The following is an 18,652-nucleotide window of genomic DNA, read 5'->3' on the forward strand; positions in this document are numbered from 1 at the left end:
TTCTTGACTGGTTCAGCTTCTCTGTTGAGACAGTAATTTCCAGTCTTTATTTAATGGTCAATCACGTCTCTGCACCAAAATCCTATAAATGAACCTCTTCTTTTATGCATTGGTTAAGACAAAGCAATGGCTCAATCTCTGCATCTCTTTGCTCTTTCTGTGTTGCTTTTTTCAGCTCATTCACTTACGGCTACCTCCACATCCCACAACCATGGACTCAAGTCCCTCCATTTTTCGCTCTATCAACATGAAACCATCAATAAGACTGGATATATCGTAGTGAATGGTGTTGCAGGAGCAAATCTCAGTCAAATTGCGTTGCCTTTCGGTACTATATTCGTTTTTGAGGACCCTATGACAATCACACCTAACCGAACTTCCAAACTCGTTGGAATTGCGGAAGGAACTTCTGTAACATCTAGTCTTGACGGGCTTACCAGCATCTCTGTTGCTAAGATCACACTCAGATTGAAGCATCACAAAGGGTCAATCTCCATTGTCGGAGGAACGCACAATGTCAAGCCTGCTAATCATCCTGTTGTGGGAGGCACCGGCGACTTTTTGTTCGTACAGGGGTACGTAACGTCTTCTCCAGTGGATCTCAGTGGACTTACTGTTGTCTATAAGATTGAATTTCACCTTTTCTGGCCACCATATGCAGACAAGTACATCTAGTTTAAAGAGCATGCTCAATAATCCAAACATTGATATTCTGCTGTTATTTTCACCATTATTTGTTTCTCTGTTTTCTTTGAGCTGCTGGGTTTCTCTCTTTTCTGCATCTTTTTTTTTATTCGCACTTCTTGTAATTTTAGTTATTTTCTGGTCTAAGAGCTTATCCAAAATAACAATTTTCACAATACAATACAATCAGAGAGAGAACACAGCAATCCAATAGCCTCAAATCCAATATAAAAGTAGCAAGAGCTGAAAATTTTCAATTGCTTAAAGATAAAAATGACGTTAAGTGTTATAGAGAATTACAATTACTACATCAACTTTGGCCATGGCAGGTAAGTGAAAAATTGTGTTTAAACAATTCTTGTAACTACCACCTAAACATTTCGACCTTGAACAAGGAAAAAAGAAACACCTATGATACATGAAAGAGAGGGGGAAAAAAAAAAGGAAAAAGAAGAAATTGGCATCAGGCCAACTGCTCAAATGGGAATCATGGAACAACCTGATACAATTGATCAAGTATCAAAGCTACGTGGGCTAAAAAAATTATGAAAGAATGAAAATAAGCACCAAGCTAAGAATCTCACAGGGGATATTTTCCAGGTGTTCTTAAACAATAATCAATGCCGAGGCTTATGCAGACGAGGCCGATTGCAGAAAACTCGTCCATGTGCCTTAACAAATGCTGCAATACCGGCAGTAAAGCTTGCCCACATCATTGAGAAGAAAAAGTACCGAAAACCATATGGAACTGCACAGAAGATGGAAAAAAGAGCCAACATTAGAAAATATATTGTACCATTATATTGTTGGGAAATGAGTCCCAAATTATATTAATAAACTAAAGTACTTATAAGTAGTTGGTGTTAGACATAACTCAAGCCAAGTAGTTTTGCTCAAGATGAGTTTAATACTCACTCATTTATAAGCTCAAGTATTGTAGACTCAAGCATTTTAATATACAGTCATTGGTTGAAGTGAAATTTAATGTGCATGATATGGAAGAACATAGATAAAAATCCACCAGTTATAATTCTTATAACTCACACTTACATGAATTCTATTTCTGTCTCACAAACTTAAGATTATTTAGGACACTAATCTACCTCATAATAATGGCAACAAAAATGACAAGTGGGAGAAATTCTTTGATTATTTCTTATTTTTATGATGAAAAGGAAAGAGGATTAAACTAATCCAAAATCAGAGCCTACTAAAGATACACTAGATTAGGAGTGTAAATGAGCAGAGCGCACTGCGAGCTGTTCGGGCTCAAGCAAAAAGAGCCAAGCTCGAGCCTAATAATATTCAGCTCAAAAGCTTATTGCGCCTTATCAGCATCGAGTCTTATCAATCTTTATTGGCTCAAATTAAACAGGTTAGAATTGAACCGAACTTGAGTCTTGAGCTTAGAATTTCCAAGCTCATCGAGCCTTGAGCCAAGCAAAAGCTATCAAACCATGCTTTGAGCCTGGCAAGCTCAAGCTCGATTCTGCTCAGCTCATTTAACCCTACACTAGATTGTCTCCCTTCCCCCCTTCTCCCCAAAAAAACCAAAAATCTCTATACATAGGTTCACATGCCATCTGTGCACATACATACAAGTAAATCTTTGATTGTTTTTTTCTTTCCTTTTTTTGATCATTCAATCCATATTCTTCATGTCCTTGTGCACAGTTATAATAACACTAACTTTATAAAAGACAAGAAAGCAAGACTAAAAGAAAGACAACATTTACAAATGTTAATCCCATGCGTAGGTGCATCCAGACAATTCACAATAACAGGTGAATATCATTGGTAGAAACCTTTCCCAGCCATAAGGAAAAATGTCAAACTGTTTCATCCAAGAAAGTTACCATAAAGTTTCTTAAAGCTGCAAGAATAGACTTCCAACATACATATCGTTTAGCAAAGTTGCATTTTGAATTACCCTTCCATACTAAGTTCTCAACATTGCTACGAATGCTTTTCCGTGAATTATAACACAATTTTTTTTTTTCTTTTTAAAAGGACAAACTAGTGGACATTTTGTTATATATTAAACAAGCGTAGGAAACTCACCTTGCCGAAGTGACATCAGGGCAAAGAATGATCCGATCAAGATCAACGAAAAAGCCAGCGGAAAAGACTGAAAAGACAATTTAAGATTATAGTCTGAGGTTGGTAATCTAGGCAAGGAAATGCACATTAAACAAAATTAGAAACGTAAGAATCATGAGCTCATTCACAATCAATTTCATGGGCTACAAAAGTTAAGGGTTAAAACTGTAAAGACAACTCTGAGAAACAGCAATTAGTCCATATCCATCATCATCGACCATGGTGAATCCAACTCCCTTATCAGACAGAGGGCTGGACGGCTAGTTTAGAGTTGCTAATGCCAAAAGCAGATTTTGGATCAAAGGTTAGGAAGCATTTTCATGGGCCAATGAATAATAGATTCTTACAATATGCTTAACAGTGAAATGATAGCAGTCAGATGTTCTGTTGTAAATTGTAAGATTTATTAACAATGACACTGAAAGTCTAGAGATGTATAAAACACGTTTTCAAAAATAAATTCTTATTTGACTTGCACTAACCGCAATACTCTCAACGCCTCCTGCTTGAGATGGAGGGGTCATATCCCGGCTAACAGAAACGATGTAATGCCCATGTACAAGATCAATTGCGTCCTTCACAGGTATGCCAAAAATGAAAATTTGCAGTAAGTAAATTATTGAAAATGTTATAGAAGAGATGGCCCTCTTCACAAATAACAGTAAATCTAAACCTTACTTCAAGATAGCTTTTATTCAAAGAAAAAGTAATTTGAAAAAACAAATCAGGCACTTGTAAGAAATCTAAGATTGTGGAAGTTACTTCATTTATAGATATGCAAGAAAATCAAGTTGAAGGAACACATTTTAGTAGTAACATAAACTCATGGAAGTTGCAATCTGAGCATATTCCCAACACAAGAGCAGAAAAGCTTAATTCTTATTATAATAAATACCCATTATTTCTGAAATTGTGAATATCTAATTTGGATAGTGCGAAGGATGTACACCTGTCTTGTACCATCAGAGAAATTATTAAAGTAATAGCGAGCAAGGGCATTCCAGCCATCTTTAGCGATTCCTTGGGCTGTCCGCTGGCCACATCTGCAATTCAACAGGAGCGAAAGTTTGCGGTGAGCAACACATAAGAATATCAACAAAATAAAACATGGCCATCATAACCACAGCAGAGGCTTAAGCATGTGATGAATCTTTTTAAGTAAAAGCATCAAAACTAGGAATTGCAATGAACAAAAAGAAAATATGCAGGGTGTCAGTATGCCACAGTAAAATTCAGTGTTACACCTCATATTTCTCAAGATCCATGATCGTAAATGATAACAGTTGATGTCGATGTTAGCAGGTTTTGTTCGTTCTTCAATGGCTTCAAAGCACTAATAGCAAGAAAATAGTGCATATACGCATACTTGTGTGAAAGAGAGAGAATGCAATGGCATAATTTATATGACAAAATAAAAGGCCATAAACAGTCAACTGTAAGAGCAACTCAAAAAAAAGAGCACAATTCATCATATTGCATTAAAAGATAATGATAAAAAGCAAAGCAACGTGTAGTTCAATAACACTTCATCACTTAAGGAACAAGTAGAACCACCAATTCTTCCTTTTTCTCATTCTAATCAACCCTAATACAACCTCCTACTTCTAATTCGCCAATAAATCTGAACCCCAACTCTCATCCATCAGTAGAAATTTGACTACCATAGAAAAGGCAGATTTTTCAACCTGTCCTACATCATTCAATGAGGTAGTATGTAGTAGAGGAAGGTCAAGCTAATGAGTACTATCAAGATTTCAGAAGCGCAAACAGTTTGGTCCACCTCTGGCTTTAAATTTTGGCATTATGTTTACTAATATCTCTCCAATTATATGGAATAACATATCCATGACAGACATGAAAAAGAAAAAATTACTTCAAAAATATCGAAATGATTATTTCTATCAGGCAGCTGCATAAGCCTGACCAACTGGCATATTATATAACTCACACCAATATAAAGGTAGATGAGGTCGGCATGCATCTACAAATGGCATTTCAGGAAATAGTCATAAAGCTTTGTGCCATTGTTCTTCAATAAATGTGGGTGTAAGAATGCATACACCTTAGTTTTCAGTTAAAAAAGTTTTGAATAAATGCACAGAAAGATACCTTACAAAATCTCCCTTTAGAGCAGGAGTTCCAGAGTATTGAATGCTTATATCATCCCCATGATTGGCCCACACTGAAGAAAGACAAACAATAGAAACCTAAATGTTATGGAACCATGTTAACAGTAGTAGACAATAATTTTGACTGTTGAGCTACATAAACATTCTCAAAAAGCAGGCAGAAACTAGAAGTGCACTTACTTATTTTAAAACAATCATCAAAATTCGGATGTGAACTAATAGCTTCCTCTGCACCAAAAACACCAATTCTTCTAAGTTGGATTTCTAACATCCTTCGACCAATCATGCTCTGCAATCAAAAATTAATATGTTTATAAGAAGCACATAATCCAACAAATGGGGAAAAATGGGAGATGACATAAAATGCAAATCAACTGATGAAATGCACGCAAATAGCAGTTAAAAGGAAAATACAAATTAAAAGAAAATTTAATTTTGTTTTGATAGGTTAACAAATTTGGTGGTTTTTTTCTTAGCAAAAGATTGTCAATTGCAAGGTACTGGTTCGACAGTATTGTATGCATTTCCTGCAAAATTCTCTTATCTTTGTTGGGAGACCAATTGAATATGTATGCACAAATACATGGCAGAGATATCATCATAAAATCAGTAGATGCACACAAATGCATATTTGTGGCAAGAGACAGAAGTATGCACTTCCTGACGAATTCTTATATCTCCTGTACAAGCAACAAATGAGTGGATATGTTCATATCATACATTCACAGTTATCATAAATAATAACATGGAAACATTGCATCTCGACATTCTGGACACCCAAGAGGATCCAACTTCTAATTTGCAAAATATATTCTACTTATTTGTTTTGATTACGAATGAATCCAGAAGGAACAGTATCTATGTCATTGAAATTAACCTACCTGTGTGACATTTGTACGGTCTAAGCAATCAATACAGTTGGTCCTTACAACCCCAGATTGCTCCTTGGTTTTCTCACCCTTCTCATTTAACAAAAGGTACCTATCAATAATAAAAAAAGCCAGAAAATATTAAAACAACAAAGCAAAACTAACCTCGTTGAGCCAATACTGAGAAAACCTCCTTGTGTCTCTCATAGCGAGCAAATACATGTATTTTATTACCAAATCAATTATAGCATTTTCATACCGCTAACAAAACCATACCCGCTTTTCTCAAGGAAATCCACAATTTGCTCGTAAAGGATAGAAAGACGCTCAAAGTGAATATGCCCGCAGATATGGTGGAAATCAAAGTGCAGATATCTACATCATTCAGTAGTTCTTTAACATTAATTACATGAGACAAAAATTTGAAAAAAAAAATTTGAGAAATTGTTATATGGAAGGAATTTCTACCTTACATCATCACTAGCAATTTGTTGCATTGTACTGGAAAATTTTTCACTTAAGCGTCCCTCACCTCCATGCTGATAAGAGTGAAAGTGGGTCAACAACAAATGGCACAAAATAGCAGTGCAAATGCATATACATGCTCTCACGAGCTAACGCATGTACATGCCAAATGTATATTTTGTGCTAAACTCACAAGTATAAACATGGCCTGTTAACCCTCTTTAATGATATACAAGGAATGAAATTGACTAAACCATTGTCACAAAAAATTATTGGGTAAAATCTCAGAATTCTCATTGTACGAGGAGATAATATAACATGCACCTTATTGACAAGATCAATAGCCAATGCTCTTCCATACTTTTTTCTCAAGTCCAGAAAGTGCCGCTCTGCCACTCGAGCCTGGATAAGTAAAAATTTCCAGCAGTCAATTAAGTGGAACAAAAGTCTGAAAATTGCATGGTCAAACAATATAATGGAGTAAGCTACACTCACAGCTTCCTCAGGTCTGACAATCTCAAACTTAGGCTTATATGTCAAATCAACAATCTGCTCCCACAGAAATGGCATTGATCCCCGAATCTGATAAATCAATGAAAAAGGGGAAAGGAAGTGAGTTGTGAGGTGGATCCATGAGTTGCAACAATGCAACTTAAGCTTCAAAAATACATCCCTGGTGCCATATTAAAGCTATCGCAGTAAGTGTAAAAAATCTACCATGAATTCCGAGCACCGGAAACTCAGGATACACCCCTAATCAATATATTGAGGCTAGTTCAGAATATTTAAGCCACATTGTTCATTCCTTTAGCATTCAGGACCCTTTCTTATAAATTGGAAGCTTAAAATAATAAAGCAACTCTGTTGAAGAAGTTTAATCACGTATCAGAATATATACAAAAGAATACCTGAACAAATGATGCTGTAAATCCATTCATCTGCAGAATTTGCTCGCTTTCCACAAAATTAGCAACATAACCATCAGAATCAGCTCCTCTTCTCCACATGCGAGTGCCTTCAATGAGAGAAAAATTCTCATGAAATCAGATACAGGAAAAATTAGTAGACTTATTTTTATTTTGTTTAGGTGCATATGACTAGATGCTCCCAAAATATTTGAAGCATGAAAAGAGCTTCAATTTCTTATCATGCTTCCTTCAGCATTTATCAGGAACCCAGAAAATTAACAATATTTTGAAAAGAATGAAGGTAAAAATTCTATATTTCATGTCAAATCCAATCAATCAATGAGAATTTTGAATCTCTGGTCAATCTCACCATGGCTCCAATAATAACACTATAAAATGCATTTTAAAAGTACCTAAACCTAGCTATTGTAACTGATTCCTCCTTCAGCATATTTGTTGCTCAAAACAAGTATATCAGAAAAATGATAAAAGAAATGGGAAGTCAATAGGTCAAGATTCAGGCCAGAACAAAGAATTTGAGGAAGATCAAACAAATGTGATTTAAATACCATTTCTCCTGGTGCATCTCCTAGCGATGAGAGTAACTTCAACTATTTCTTTCCCTATGGCAGTTTGAAAGTTCTGAAAGCCTGATCATCAGTCAAGGATCAATCGAATAGAAAGACACTTACATAGTGGTAATGTAATAGGCAAAATAAGCTAGTTTTCATGTTGGACAGAAAAATTTTGACAAGGATACTTCCTTGGACAACAGGTAGCAGGTATGGATCAAGCTGCAGAAAAAAGACCTAATGTCAGACCTTGTTAGTGATAAACTCCCAACAACATAAAAAAATATGACTAATAGAACTAAGGGAATAATTCAAACCTTGTTATCTATGAGCACTTCCAGCATATAATTGTTCCAAAGAAACCTGGGTTCTGCCTGTGACAAACATTTGATGGCATAAGCAATACTTTTTAAATTTTAGTTCATTTGAAATTTGATCACAAGGTACATCAATTTAGATTTGAAAATCATGGGGAGAAAAAAATATTAGCTTTAACCATGCCAAGAAGCAAAACAATTATTTAACTAGCGGCAAAGAGGAAGAAGAAGAAGGAGAAGAAGAAGAAGAAGGGGAGGAGGGAAGGAGGTATCCACATTCTCGAACCAGCGCTCATTCATGGTAAAAATGGATAAAGCATAAAAAACTAAATAAAAAATAAAAAGGAGAAGAAGAAGAAGAAGAAGAAAGGTAATGACTTCAAATGTCAAATGTTACCTGTCTCCAAAGAGGGAGTAGCTTAGATTCATCACCCAAATCATGCAAACGCTGTGCACTGTAACAAAAAGGATAACACCTCAAAAAACGTTGATAAAAAACAAGATACTTCAACTTAATGACTTGAATATTATCTGTCCGCACAAAAGTGGTGCTTTTCCCTGAGATTGGGTAGGAGCAAAAATAGCAGCTGGATTTAGATAACTGTACACAGAGTTGAATCATCAACAGATAGGTTTACCCTTCATTTACCTCTCTTTATCAATTAATAAACCAGCCCAACTAGCATTAGCTTTCTGACAATCAAGATTCTTTCTGATATTTCAACCAGCAAACTAACATTTATTTTTTGTCCTGAAGAATAATTAAGAAATTAAATTATACTTTTATTAACTTCGTATAGAAAGCCCAAATTCAATATTCCAAGCTTACACACCCAATTTGCCTTGCAACATCTTTTTACTTTTATTAACTACGTATAGAAAGCCCAATTCAATATTCCAAGCTTACACAACCAATTTGCCTTGCAACATCTGTTTTCTTTCTTATATTTTATTTATTCATTGTTTATTTTTTCACTTTTTTTATAAGTAACACATAAGCTACTTATTCATGATCTGAAGTAGATGAACAAAAGGATGATTTAGAAACTTTAAGCTATTGCCTAAGACTTTCACAACAAACTAAAAACAAAACAAATAAGACTAATGTAAATTAGTTCTTCACCTCAGAGTTAAATTGGTGTCATAAGAGAAATACAGGCCATGAGTCCGTTCTACAACATTAAGGAGTGCAGAGAATTCAGTCTCCACCTTTTTCTGCCAAAGTTGGTGGAAAAATTACACACATCAAATAAATGAATTTCATTCACATAAACAGACAAAACAGAGCATCAGTAGCAAAGCAACAGCAGACTTACCTGTTCAGCAGAGGAATTCTTCACAGAATGATCACAAGGCAAAATCTTCAAAGAAGTAACTTTGAAGATAGGATGTCCCAAGTACGATCCAACACATTCGCGTTCCGATATAACAATTAAGTATGACCCTAAAGTACAGCAGAAATCACAATAATTCTGAAGCTAAAATGTTTTTAGCTTGAGGAAACTAAATCTTGATCGAACAAAAAAATGTTGTACCTGCCACAAGCTTAAGCATCCCAACCACACCAAAAATAGTCTTAATCTTAGGAACACGAAGAGAGCTGCACTCAGGAACTCCATCTAATATCCAAAAAAAAAAAAAAAGAAATCAAATTAAAAAAAAAAAAAAAAAAAAAAAAGGAAACCCAATTAACAAAATACAAGGAAAAAATTTGAAGAAATGGAAACAAACCAATGAGCTTCATGGAGCCATCAGCTCGAGTAACAGCCAAAGGAGAACCAGAAGATCCATCAGTAGGTTCAATAACATACTGATCAGGAAATTCCCATAGACGCATTCGTGTATATAGCTTCTGCCCCGACTCTGCCCTCTCCATCATTATTATTCTATCGAAATTCCAATTCCCGAAATCAACATTCAAACAAGAAGACAAAATCAATTAGAAACGAACCATAAAATCAAGTTCAAAAGAAAAAGAAGGAGGGATCAGCAAGTTTGAGGTTTTTACAGAGATCAAACAATGTCAATGCTACGTGGAATGGATGAGATCCAATCAGAGTACAGGAAAGCTAAGAGCTTTTCGGAATTTTCTGAGAATTGAAGTGAAAAGAATTGAGATTTTTCTTTTTTTTAAAAAAATTTTGGTGGGTTTGTTTGATTGTAAAGTTGCGAAGTTTCAACGGATTTGGGCTTTAAGAAAGGCGAGGGAATGTGCCTGCTTTTCGGACTCTCTCAAGTTCTGGTTTTTGTGCTCCACACCATTTCTATTTTTGACATGGTCAAAAACCAACTATTTTGGTGCTCCATTTCAACCGTTTGATCTTATTACTTTGATTTAACTGAGCATTTATGGACGGCTTTTGTTTTTTTTCCCTTTTTTTTTTCTCTAAAAGTTTTCTTCTATCTGAGATTCAGTGCCTACTGCCCTCTTTTCTTTTTTTTTTATTTTTTATTTTTTCATCCAATTGATGGTGTTGTAGTCCTTTAAATCAAAATTAAAATATTGTACTGCAAAATAAAAAATAATAAAAAATATTTCCTTAGAGCTTTGCTCTCACTTGGAAAAAAAAAAATATATATATATATATATATTTCCCCATCACATCTCAAATGCAACTTTGTAAAATTCTTTTTTTTTTTCATTTAATTCGTTATTTTAAAAAAATTAAGAAACAATCAATTATTTCTTTTATTTTTACAGTTATTCCCATGAAATATTTACCAAGAGTCCATTTACATGCCTTTGAAAATTTTAACTTAATTTATTTACTATTGTTTGATTATAATATTAAAAATTATTTAAAATATTAAGATCTTATGATTTATAAGACTTAAAATGTTTAGAATTATAAAAATTTAAATTTTAAAATTTATTATTAAATATAAAACGTTACATTAACAAATACTAACCAATCCCATTGTGAAAAATGATGGATCAATTGAAATCACAACTCTCCTTTTCTTATATCTTCTATGAGGCAAAGTTTTGTGCGAATTGACTATCTAAGCAAGCGTCTATTATGCTATTGGGTGTTCACATCTTTGATTCACCCCGATCTCTCTCTCGGCTCGACCACGACATTATTGGTGTAGCGCGTTTGCAAGCTGCTGTTGAGTAGTTCTTAATTCTTCTACTTGTATCAAATATATATATATATATATATATATATATATATATATATATATATATTAACCAGTATTGGTGAGCAGTCTAGTGATGATTAGCGGTGATTGATAGTATTTGCTAATGATGATCATTGGATTAATATACTGTATGTTTATAAGATTATAATAAATTTATTAATATCAAAAAATATTTTTGTCTTTTAGAGGATAAGCTACTTTTTTTAAAATTTAATTTTTCTTTGATCGTTAAAATATTTTTAGTAATTAATTTTTTTAGGTACACGGATGTCAAAAAAAATCTAAAAAATATTGTCCAAACAAGTTATATTTCAAGAAGAAACTAAGCCTAAGCAAGCATTAATTATTTAGAAAATTGGTAATAATTACAAAAATATTTTTAGAAGCAAGGTTGTTTAATGCTTCCTATAATTTTTACATAATCACTTCAAACTAAGAGTGGTGGGTAAACGCTTGGTTCGGTTCAAGACAAATCGAATCATGTTGGAAAATGTCAAAATCGAAATTTTCAACAATGAAAATGAACAGAATCATGTTTGGCATTTGAAACAAATCAATTAAATCAATCGAGTTTAATCAATTTTTACTATATTGGTTCGGTTTTAAGCTCAATCGATTAATTCATATAAAATTAAACCGAATCAAATAGTAATTTCAACTCAAACTAACTAAATTCATCAAATGAACTCTCAATTTAATGGCTGATTCGATCGGTTGATCTATATACCTCTATTTTAAATGACACTCGAACTAGGATAAAAATAGTAGATAGATTGCATAATGGATCCTATTTTATTCCTTACATTAGTTTTAAGGTTTAATACATAAATTGGACCATGAACTTTTATCGATCCTCCTAATTGCTCCCTAAATTTTGTGAGGGTTTTATCATGAGCCTAGATTTTCAAATCTTTAAACAAATATGCCCCTCGCCCCTTCTGCTTTCTTTCACAATCTGGTCTGCAATTCCAACTCTGACATATTTACTTGTGTAGCCAAAGCAATGATTCTACCCTTGAGCTTTTCAATCTCAATATCTGAAGAGTGTTGAGACATTTCTCTTGATCAAGGTCATTCTTGATGGGTGTTCCCCTCTAGGGTTGAACAGAACGAGATTATTACAGCTCCAGTTTCTCCATAAGCTCTCATTAGCAAGAAACAACCTCACTGGTAACGTTAACCTCAATCTCAGTGACTTTAAAAACCTTGAAATCATTATTTTCAGGAATGATTACAGGTTCTTTAAGCTCATGCATCATTCTTGCACATATTAATTTTAGTTCAAATCAATTCTCAGGTTCTTTACCATCTGGGATTTGGGATTTGGAAGATAAAAAAACCACATATAGATTTTTGTCAACCATTTTGATACTTGTAGATTTATAAGATAACAAGAAAGGAAAGTTAGGATTGACAGAGGACAGGAGATTGATATGGTTTCTCAAAATGATTTTGGAGAGAGAAATTGACAAAGAACAAAAAACGTTGTTGGACACTCAAATGAGAGAGAAAACCGGTCCGGTCCTCGCTCTGTTACACGCAATTGATTGCATGCTCTTCTCATTCTATGTGGCGGGGACATACTTATTGAAAGATTTAAAAGTTCAGGACCATAATAAAATCCCTGCAAAGTTCAGGAAACCATTAAGAAAATCAAGAAAATCAAACTATATATCTATATATATATATATAAAGAGAGGAATGAAACTTCAAACTTGCATGGTTGTTATATTCTTACATTGGTGGCAATAAGAGTGATGACCCACTCACAGCACACAACCAAACTATGGATTGGAATTTGTTCATATTCTTTCCAACTGTCTGCCATTTATTTACTATTTTTTTTCCCCATAGCATCTCCTTCTTCTCCAATTATACGTTCATGAGGCATATTCATAATTCATGTGAAATAAAAGAATTATTTTTGTTTTATATTCCCTCTGGATTTACCTTTTTTTCCCCCAAATTATATATAGTTCTGTTTCAATAAATATATTCATATTACTATCACTTAATCTTAAACTAGACAATAAATTAAATTATGAATGATTTAGGGAAAAATATAAAGATATATTAGAAAAGAACTACCTAAAAATTACGGTTTCTCGTATTAACTATTTTTTTAATTCACATGAAAGACAAACTAATTGTTTTTTTTTTTTGGGACACAGAGTATATAAAAAAATTCTTTAAAAGGAAAAGTTATGGACCTTTGAATTATATGTTATTTTGAAATAAGGGAACTCACATTTGAGATTTCTCAATTCTATCAAAAATATATTGGCCGCTAAATTACATTTAAATTAACACACGAGGACCTATATTTTTAAAAATTAACTATAAAATTCTTAAATTACTATTATATGAACACTTTAGTCCTCCATAAAAAATAGAGAGAACAAAAGTCCTAACACAATTCATAAGTTAAAAACCTCATAGTTAATTTAACTTGCGATTTAAACCAATTTTTCAGTTAATTGATAGTCAAAGGAACCTACCTTAAACAAAATGACCAAAGTTGGTAATGAAATCATAATTTAAATACATCAGTCAATTTTGAAAACATAGGTTCCTTAGCCACTTTTAATACTTAATTTTATTGCAAAAACACTCTTCAAATCCATGAATTTTGTGCTTCTAATAAAATATGTAATTTCATAAATTTTATAATCATGGAATTTAAATTCCATAAATTTCACATCCCATCCATCCATCCGAATAACCATCCAATAATATATCACGTGAAACTTATTACCATCACATAGATCCACATACAGCACATTATAATTAGAACATCTTTATTACAAAGACTCTTTTCAGTATGTGTCACAAAACTGCATTGTTTTTTTCTTAATCACATATCATATATAAGGTACAATAAGAATTTGATGGAATCACTATTTTAAGTATATGAGACATTGCTTCTGCTCAGCACCAGAAACAGAAACATCATCACATGGTTGGCCTCATGTTGAGGTGAGAGGCAATTTTCTGACCCAAAGATTTGTCAGCCTGAAACCATACAATAAAACATGCTTCAATAACCATTAACCATTGGTTTATATCATCTCAACCCTTTCATCCAGCATAAATTAAAAACATAATGTTCAGCTAATATGGCGGCTCATTCTCTTGCTCAAGTTGCTATTTCTCACGCTTGTCCTACTGTTTAGAGGGGTGTTTACTTAGTTTCTTTTATCTATATATTTTGAATTCTGATGTTTCTTTTCCATATTTTTTTACTTAACATTGAGATCCTATGCTCTGGGTGTATGAAGTAGACCTATTGGTCTAGGTTAGTTTGGATCTTTTTGTTCCAGAGAAAAAAAAATAGCTTAATGGTCAAGTCTTACTTCGTAGAGCAAGATGTTCAAACTAAAAGCAAACCATAACCCATCCCAGCATAAGATTAACCAAATAAATATGCATGTGTGCATATTTATAAGTCAGAAGGTGAATATATTTTACCTGAGACCAGTATGAGATCCAAATGCTGCGAATTTCATAGGTGACTCTTGGGTCAGACAAGGCCTCAACCCAACGTCGTATAAACCGGTCTTTCCTGAAAGAGAATATACCAAATAACAAGAAAATGTAACGGCAAAGATGCATTAGAATATCATATCCAAGTCTAAAACTGCAAAAAGAATAATTAATGTCATGGAAAAACATGACAATTGAGCATACCTGTCAGGTGTAAAGGAGCGGTATCTTTCTCCAGGTTGTTTGAAGTTGTTCTCCTTTGGAATTACAGTCTATGACAAAAATGCCAATTCAAGATTATACTCTATCTGACTAAACTAAGAGAGCCAGTCCCATTTCTATAGATTAATTAAGTATCAAAAAAAAAAAAAAAAAAAAAAAAAAAGTGCATTTGACACTATATGAACAGATTGGTCTAAAATCATAGGTCATATTGTATTATCCCCTATTAGCAATATAAAACTGAGATGCACTCAATTAATTGTTCTTTTAAACAATACAAGAAATGGTACAAAAACGAACCTTTTCACGCCTTCCAGTTAAAACAGGAGGAGGGATAGGATACTTCTCAGCATGACGAACAGGATCATACCTCGAAGGGAAGTAATTGACCTGAAATTGAGCATAAGAAACAATGATAAGACGACACAACTAGTCTAAGCTCGGAATGCAAGATCAAATAAAAGGGAGGAAAAATCACACACAGACACACAATTAACATAATTTCAAGCAATCTCAATCTTAATTAAAAGTGAAGTCACAAAATATTGAAGGGTAAAGAATTAAAATGCAAGCTAAGCCTTCTATTTTGAGGTGTGCGTGTGTACAAATATTTGAATACACACATATAGAGAGAGAAAAAGTTATAGTACCTCCTCATCCCTATGCATAAAGTTCATGAAACCTTCATGGTGATTGTTGTGATGAGCACATTTGGGTGCATTTGGTGGAAGTTGCAAATAATTTGGTCCAAGACGGTGCCTTTGGGTATCAGAATAAGAGAAAATTCTAGTCTGCAACAACTTATCATCTGAATAATAGACACCAGGCACAATAATAGCAGGACAAAATGCAAGTTGTTCATTCTCAGCAAAGAAGTTATCAATATTCCTATTCAAAACCATCCGACCAACAGGCTGCAATGGCAAGATATCTTCAGGCCAAGTCTTAGTCACATCAAGTGGATCAAAGTCAAACTTATCTTCATCAAGAGGATCAATTATCTGAATAAAGAGCTTCCATTCAGGGTAGTTTCCAGCAGCAATTGAGTCATAGAGATCCTGAGTGGCGTGACTGTGGTTTGCGCCACCAACTCTTATGGCATCATCTTCCAACAAACTCTTAACCCCACAAGTTGGTTTCCAATGGAATTTGACATAATGTGCTTTTCCAGCCTTGTTGATTAAAGTGTACGTGTTAACACCAGAACCATCCATGTGCCTGTAATCCTGAGGAATACCAATATCATCAAGGAGAAAGGTGAACATGTTCAAACTTTCGGGGTGGTGTGAGAAGAAGTCAAGTATCCTCCAGCTTTCTTGAATGTGTGACTTGGGGTTTGGTTTCAAAGCATGAACCATATCAGGAAACTTCATTCCATCACGAATGAAAAAGACTGGGAAATTGTTGCCCACGAGATCAAAATTACCCTGATAAAAAAAGGAAAGCACAATTAGTAACTTAGATGAGTCTATTTAAGTATAAGGTTGCAATATTGATGAGAATTGAAGCATTGCAGCTGAATTATAGGATAATAACGTTGAAAACTTTTCCTTAGTACTAAGTACTAACAGTAGAAGGGAAGAGATTTCCCTGTCGTTTGTGTCAAAAAGCAACGGCAGAAAAGGTTTGAGAAAAGACAAATTAATGTCTTTGAGAGAAACTCAACAGTAAAAGGCACCCCATCAAACAAAAGTTTCAAAGTAGAAAAATTTAATAGAAGTAAAAAAATAAATAAATAAAATAATTTCTTTAAATTTGTTTTATGTTTTTCTTGAATGAATTGAAAATTTAATAAATTTAACAGCAACTTTCCAATTTTTTTATAAATAATCCAAAAGGAAAAGCTTCTCATTAATATTATTTTTAATTGCTTTCTGCTCTTCTCATATAAACTGAATTTCATGCATTCAAAAAAATATGCTTTCTTATTATTAATTTCACTTTTGAAAATGAAAAATTCATCAGAAAGGAGGAAACTACTCTTCAAGAAAGAAAAAGGTTTAGCTAAACACAAAAAACAAAAAATGAAAATTACTTCCTAAATTGAAAATCCAAGTCGATTACCTCTCTAGTGTAAAACTTGACAGCAAAACCACGAGGGTCTCTAAGAGTTTCAGGACTGCCACGCTCATGAATAACAGTAGAAAACCTGACAATAACAGGAGTCTGAACACCAGGTGCTCGAAGAAAATCCGCACAAGTGAGATGAGAGATGTCATGAGTAACTTCAAAGAACCCTTTAGCACTGGCTCCTCTAGCATGAACTACACGCTCTGGAATTCGCTCTCTGTCAAAATTTGCTAGCTTTTCCACCAAATGATAGTCCTCAAGCAGAATTGGACCTGTCAAAATTGAAAATTGAAGAGCTAAATTTACAAGGCTATGCTTTGTATAACTTCTAGAACATGCATATTGTATAATTATTTTTTAAAAATATTAAAATTGACCCGCAAAAATTTGAAAATTTTCTTGCAGCCTTTAAATTTTTTGAAGTTTTTCATTTTTACCTTCACTTTAAACCTCTTGCAATCTGAAAATTTTCTCTTAATAAAAAATTTATGTTCTTCCATTGTTATCTTAAGTAGTCACAGCTTATCAAGATAAAAATGTTAGTTTAACCTATAAATTACAAGTTTTCATAGTGCTAATATTATCCAACATTAAATGAGTGTATAGAAAACTTTGAAATGCTCAAAATAGGAAAATTTATTACCTCTGGATCCAACAGTGAGGGAATTGTTGTTGTTCCATACAGGAGCACCAGAGTTTGTGGTGAAGAAAGGAGAATTGTTAGCACTTGATGGACGAAACTGCACCAAAATAAATAGAAAAAAAGGTGAAAAGTTGCTTAATTTTGAATATAAGGTTAAGAATATATACATAAATTTATGAGTTTGGTACCTTGTAAGGATCCATGATGTGGTTAGCGAGGAGAAGAGAGAAGAGAAAGGAGAGCAAGAAAGAGGAAGAAGAAGAAGAAGCAGCAGCGGAAAGGCTGAATGAATATGCAAAGGTGGGTGTTAGTTTAATGTTTTATATTTATCTCTTGATAATCACTTAACAAGCTACGTGGCAAAAGCAAAATCTCTACAGTGAAATTGAAAACCGCCTTATGCTATTTTATATTTTTTCAAAAAAATAAGAATTATTTTTATAATATTATCTGGAAATTAAATATATGTTTTTTCTATTTATTTTTTTAAGCAGAATTAGACTTTAAATATTGCAAAAGTTGAAAACAGAAATTAAAAAAAAATTGAAAATAGAATTTGAAGCCAATATTCATGTTTTCAAAATAATAAATAAAATATTTTATGAGAGGCAATTGGTTTTTGAAAATTTGGACCATGTCTCCTAAACTAGGCATAACCATGACTCGAGTCCGAACCGGAATTGAATCGATCAAAATTGAAATTAAATTAATGATAATAGGTTTAGATTCTTAATCATGCATAATCAAAACCATGTATTAGTCTTGATAATACTTTTTTTTTTATTTTTTTAATATTAGGAGAAGTGGTGATTTAAACTTGAATCTATTGTCGGATTGTATACGCATTTACTATTAGATTATACTTCCGTATGCAAATACCTACTGTCATCATTTATTCCTACTACAAATTAAAAAAAGTTCGATAGTTGTCTATTATAATTTAAATTCGAATCAAATGAAAACCAACGATTTTAGAATTTGTTAATTTTATTTATTTTTAAAATCAGAACCAATAACTCTGAACCTAAAACCTTTAGTTTGATCCA

General features: G+C 33.3%; 3 protein-coding genes across 4 annotated transcripts; 1 reads left to right on the forward strand and 2 right to left on the reverse strand.

The window, feature by feature from the left end:
- Nucleotides 1-730, forward strand: LOC105628555 (dirigent protein 1). The gene has a single exon (XM_012209988.4). It carries the CDS (start codon nt 127-129, stop codon nt 673-675), a length of 549 nt encoding a protein of 182 aa, XP_012065378.1. The 5' UTR covers nt 1-126; the 3' UTR covers nt 676-730.
- A 182-nt stretch (nt 731-912) lies between these two features.
- Nucleotides 913-10,285, reverse strand: LOC105628557 (phosphoinositide phosphatase SAC6). 2 transcript variants are annotated; one of them, XM_012209990.4, is made up of 22 exons: nt 10,053-10,285; nt 9,776-9,930; nt 9,580-9,663; nt 9,361-9,488; nt 9,168-9,259; nt 8,442-8,499; nt 8,045-8,101; nt 7,916-7,949; nt 7,725-7,805; nt 7,156-7,262; nt 6,743-6,829; nt 6,572-6,649; nt 6,251-6,321; nt 6,059-6,157; nt 5,795-5,894; nt 5,094-5,202; nt 4,894-4,966; nt 3,734-3,827; nt 3,267-3,359; nt 2,746-2,812; nt 1,269-1,432; nt 913-1,183 (listed from the first exon to the last, which is right to left on the reverse strand). In XM_012209990.4, the coding sequence occupies exons 2-21, from the start codon at nt 9,921-9,923 to the stop codon at nt 1,302-1,304; spliced, it is 1,791 nt and encodes a 596-aa protein (XP_012065380.1). In that variant the 5' UTR covers nt 9,924-9,930; nt 10,053-10,285; the 3' UTR covers nt 913-1,183; nt 1,269-1,301. The 2 variants fall into 2 exon arrangements, with proteins under 2 accessions (XP_012065380.1, XP_012065379.1); XM_012209989.4 differs by having other exon boundaries at nt 913-1,432.
- A 3,684-nt stretch (nt 10,286-13,969) lies between these two features.
- LOC105628554 (catalase-2) lies at nt 13,970-17,938 on the reverse strand. Its single transcript, XM_012209987.4, has 8 exons — nt 17,795-17,938; nt 17,607-17,703; nt 16,958-17,235; nt 15,544-16,320; nt 15,194-15,283; nt 14,876-14,943; nt 14,657-14,750; nt 13,970-14,200 (listed from the first exon to the last, which is right to left on the reverse strand). The coding sequence occupies exons 1-8, from the start codon at nt 17,807-17,809 to the stop codon at nt 14,141-14,143; spliced, it is 1,479 nt and encodes a 492-aa protein (XP_012065377.1). The 5' UTR covers nt 17,810-17,938; the 3' UTR covers nt 13,970-14,140.
- Nucleotides 17,939-18,652: the final 714 nt, after the last annotated feature.

Source organism: Jatropha curcas, chromosome 4 (assembly GCF_041381405.1).
Source record: "Jatropha curcas cultivar XTBG-Jc1 chromosome 4, XTBG_Jcur_1.0, whole genome shotgun sequence".
NCBI lineage: Eukaryota > Viridiplantae > Streptophyta > Magnoliopsida > Malpighiales > Euphorbiaceae > Jatropha > Jatropha curcas.

Coding starts and splice junctions, on each gene's coding strand:
- LOC105628555 (XM_012209988.4), top strand. CDS start 127: ATGGCTCAATCTCTGCATCTCTTTGCTCTTTCTGTGTTGCTTTTTTCA.
- LOC105628557 (XM_012209990.4), bottom strand. CDS start 9,923: ATGATGGAGAGGGCAGAGTCGGGGCAGAAGCTATATACACGAATGCGT. Junction 9,664..9,775: donor TGGCTCCATGAAGCTCATTG/GTTTGTTTCCAT, acceptor TTTGGATATTAG/ATGGAGTTCCTGAGTGCAGC. Junction 8,500..9,167: donor GACACCAATTTAACTCTGAG/GTGAAGAACTAA, acceptor TTTTTGTTACAG/TGCACAGCGTTTGCATGATT.
- LOC105628554 (XM_012209987.4), bottom strand. Junction 15,284..15,543: donor TTATGCATAGGGATGAGGAG/GTACTATAACTT, acceptor GCTCAATTTCAG/GTCAATTACTTCCCTTCGAG. Junction 14,944..15,193: donor TAACTGGAAGGCGTGAAAAG/GTTCGTTTTTGT, acceptor TTTTTGTCATAG/ACTGTAATTCCAAAGGAGAA.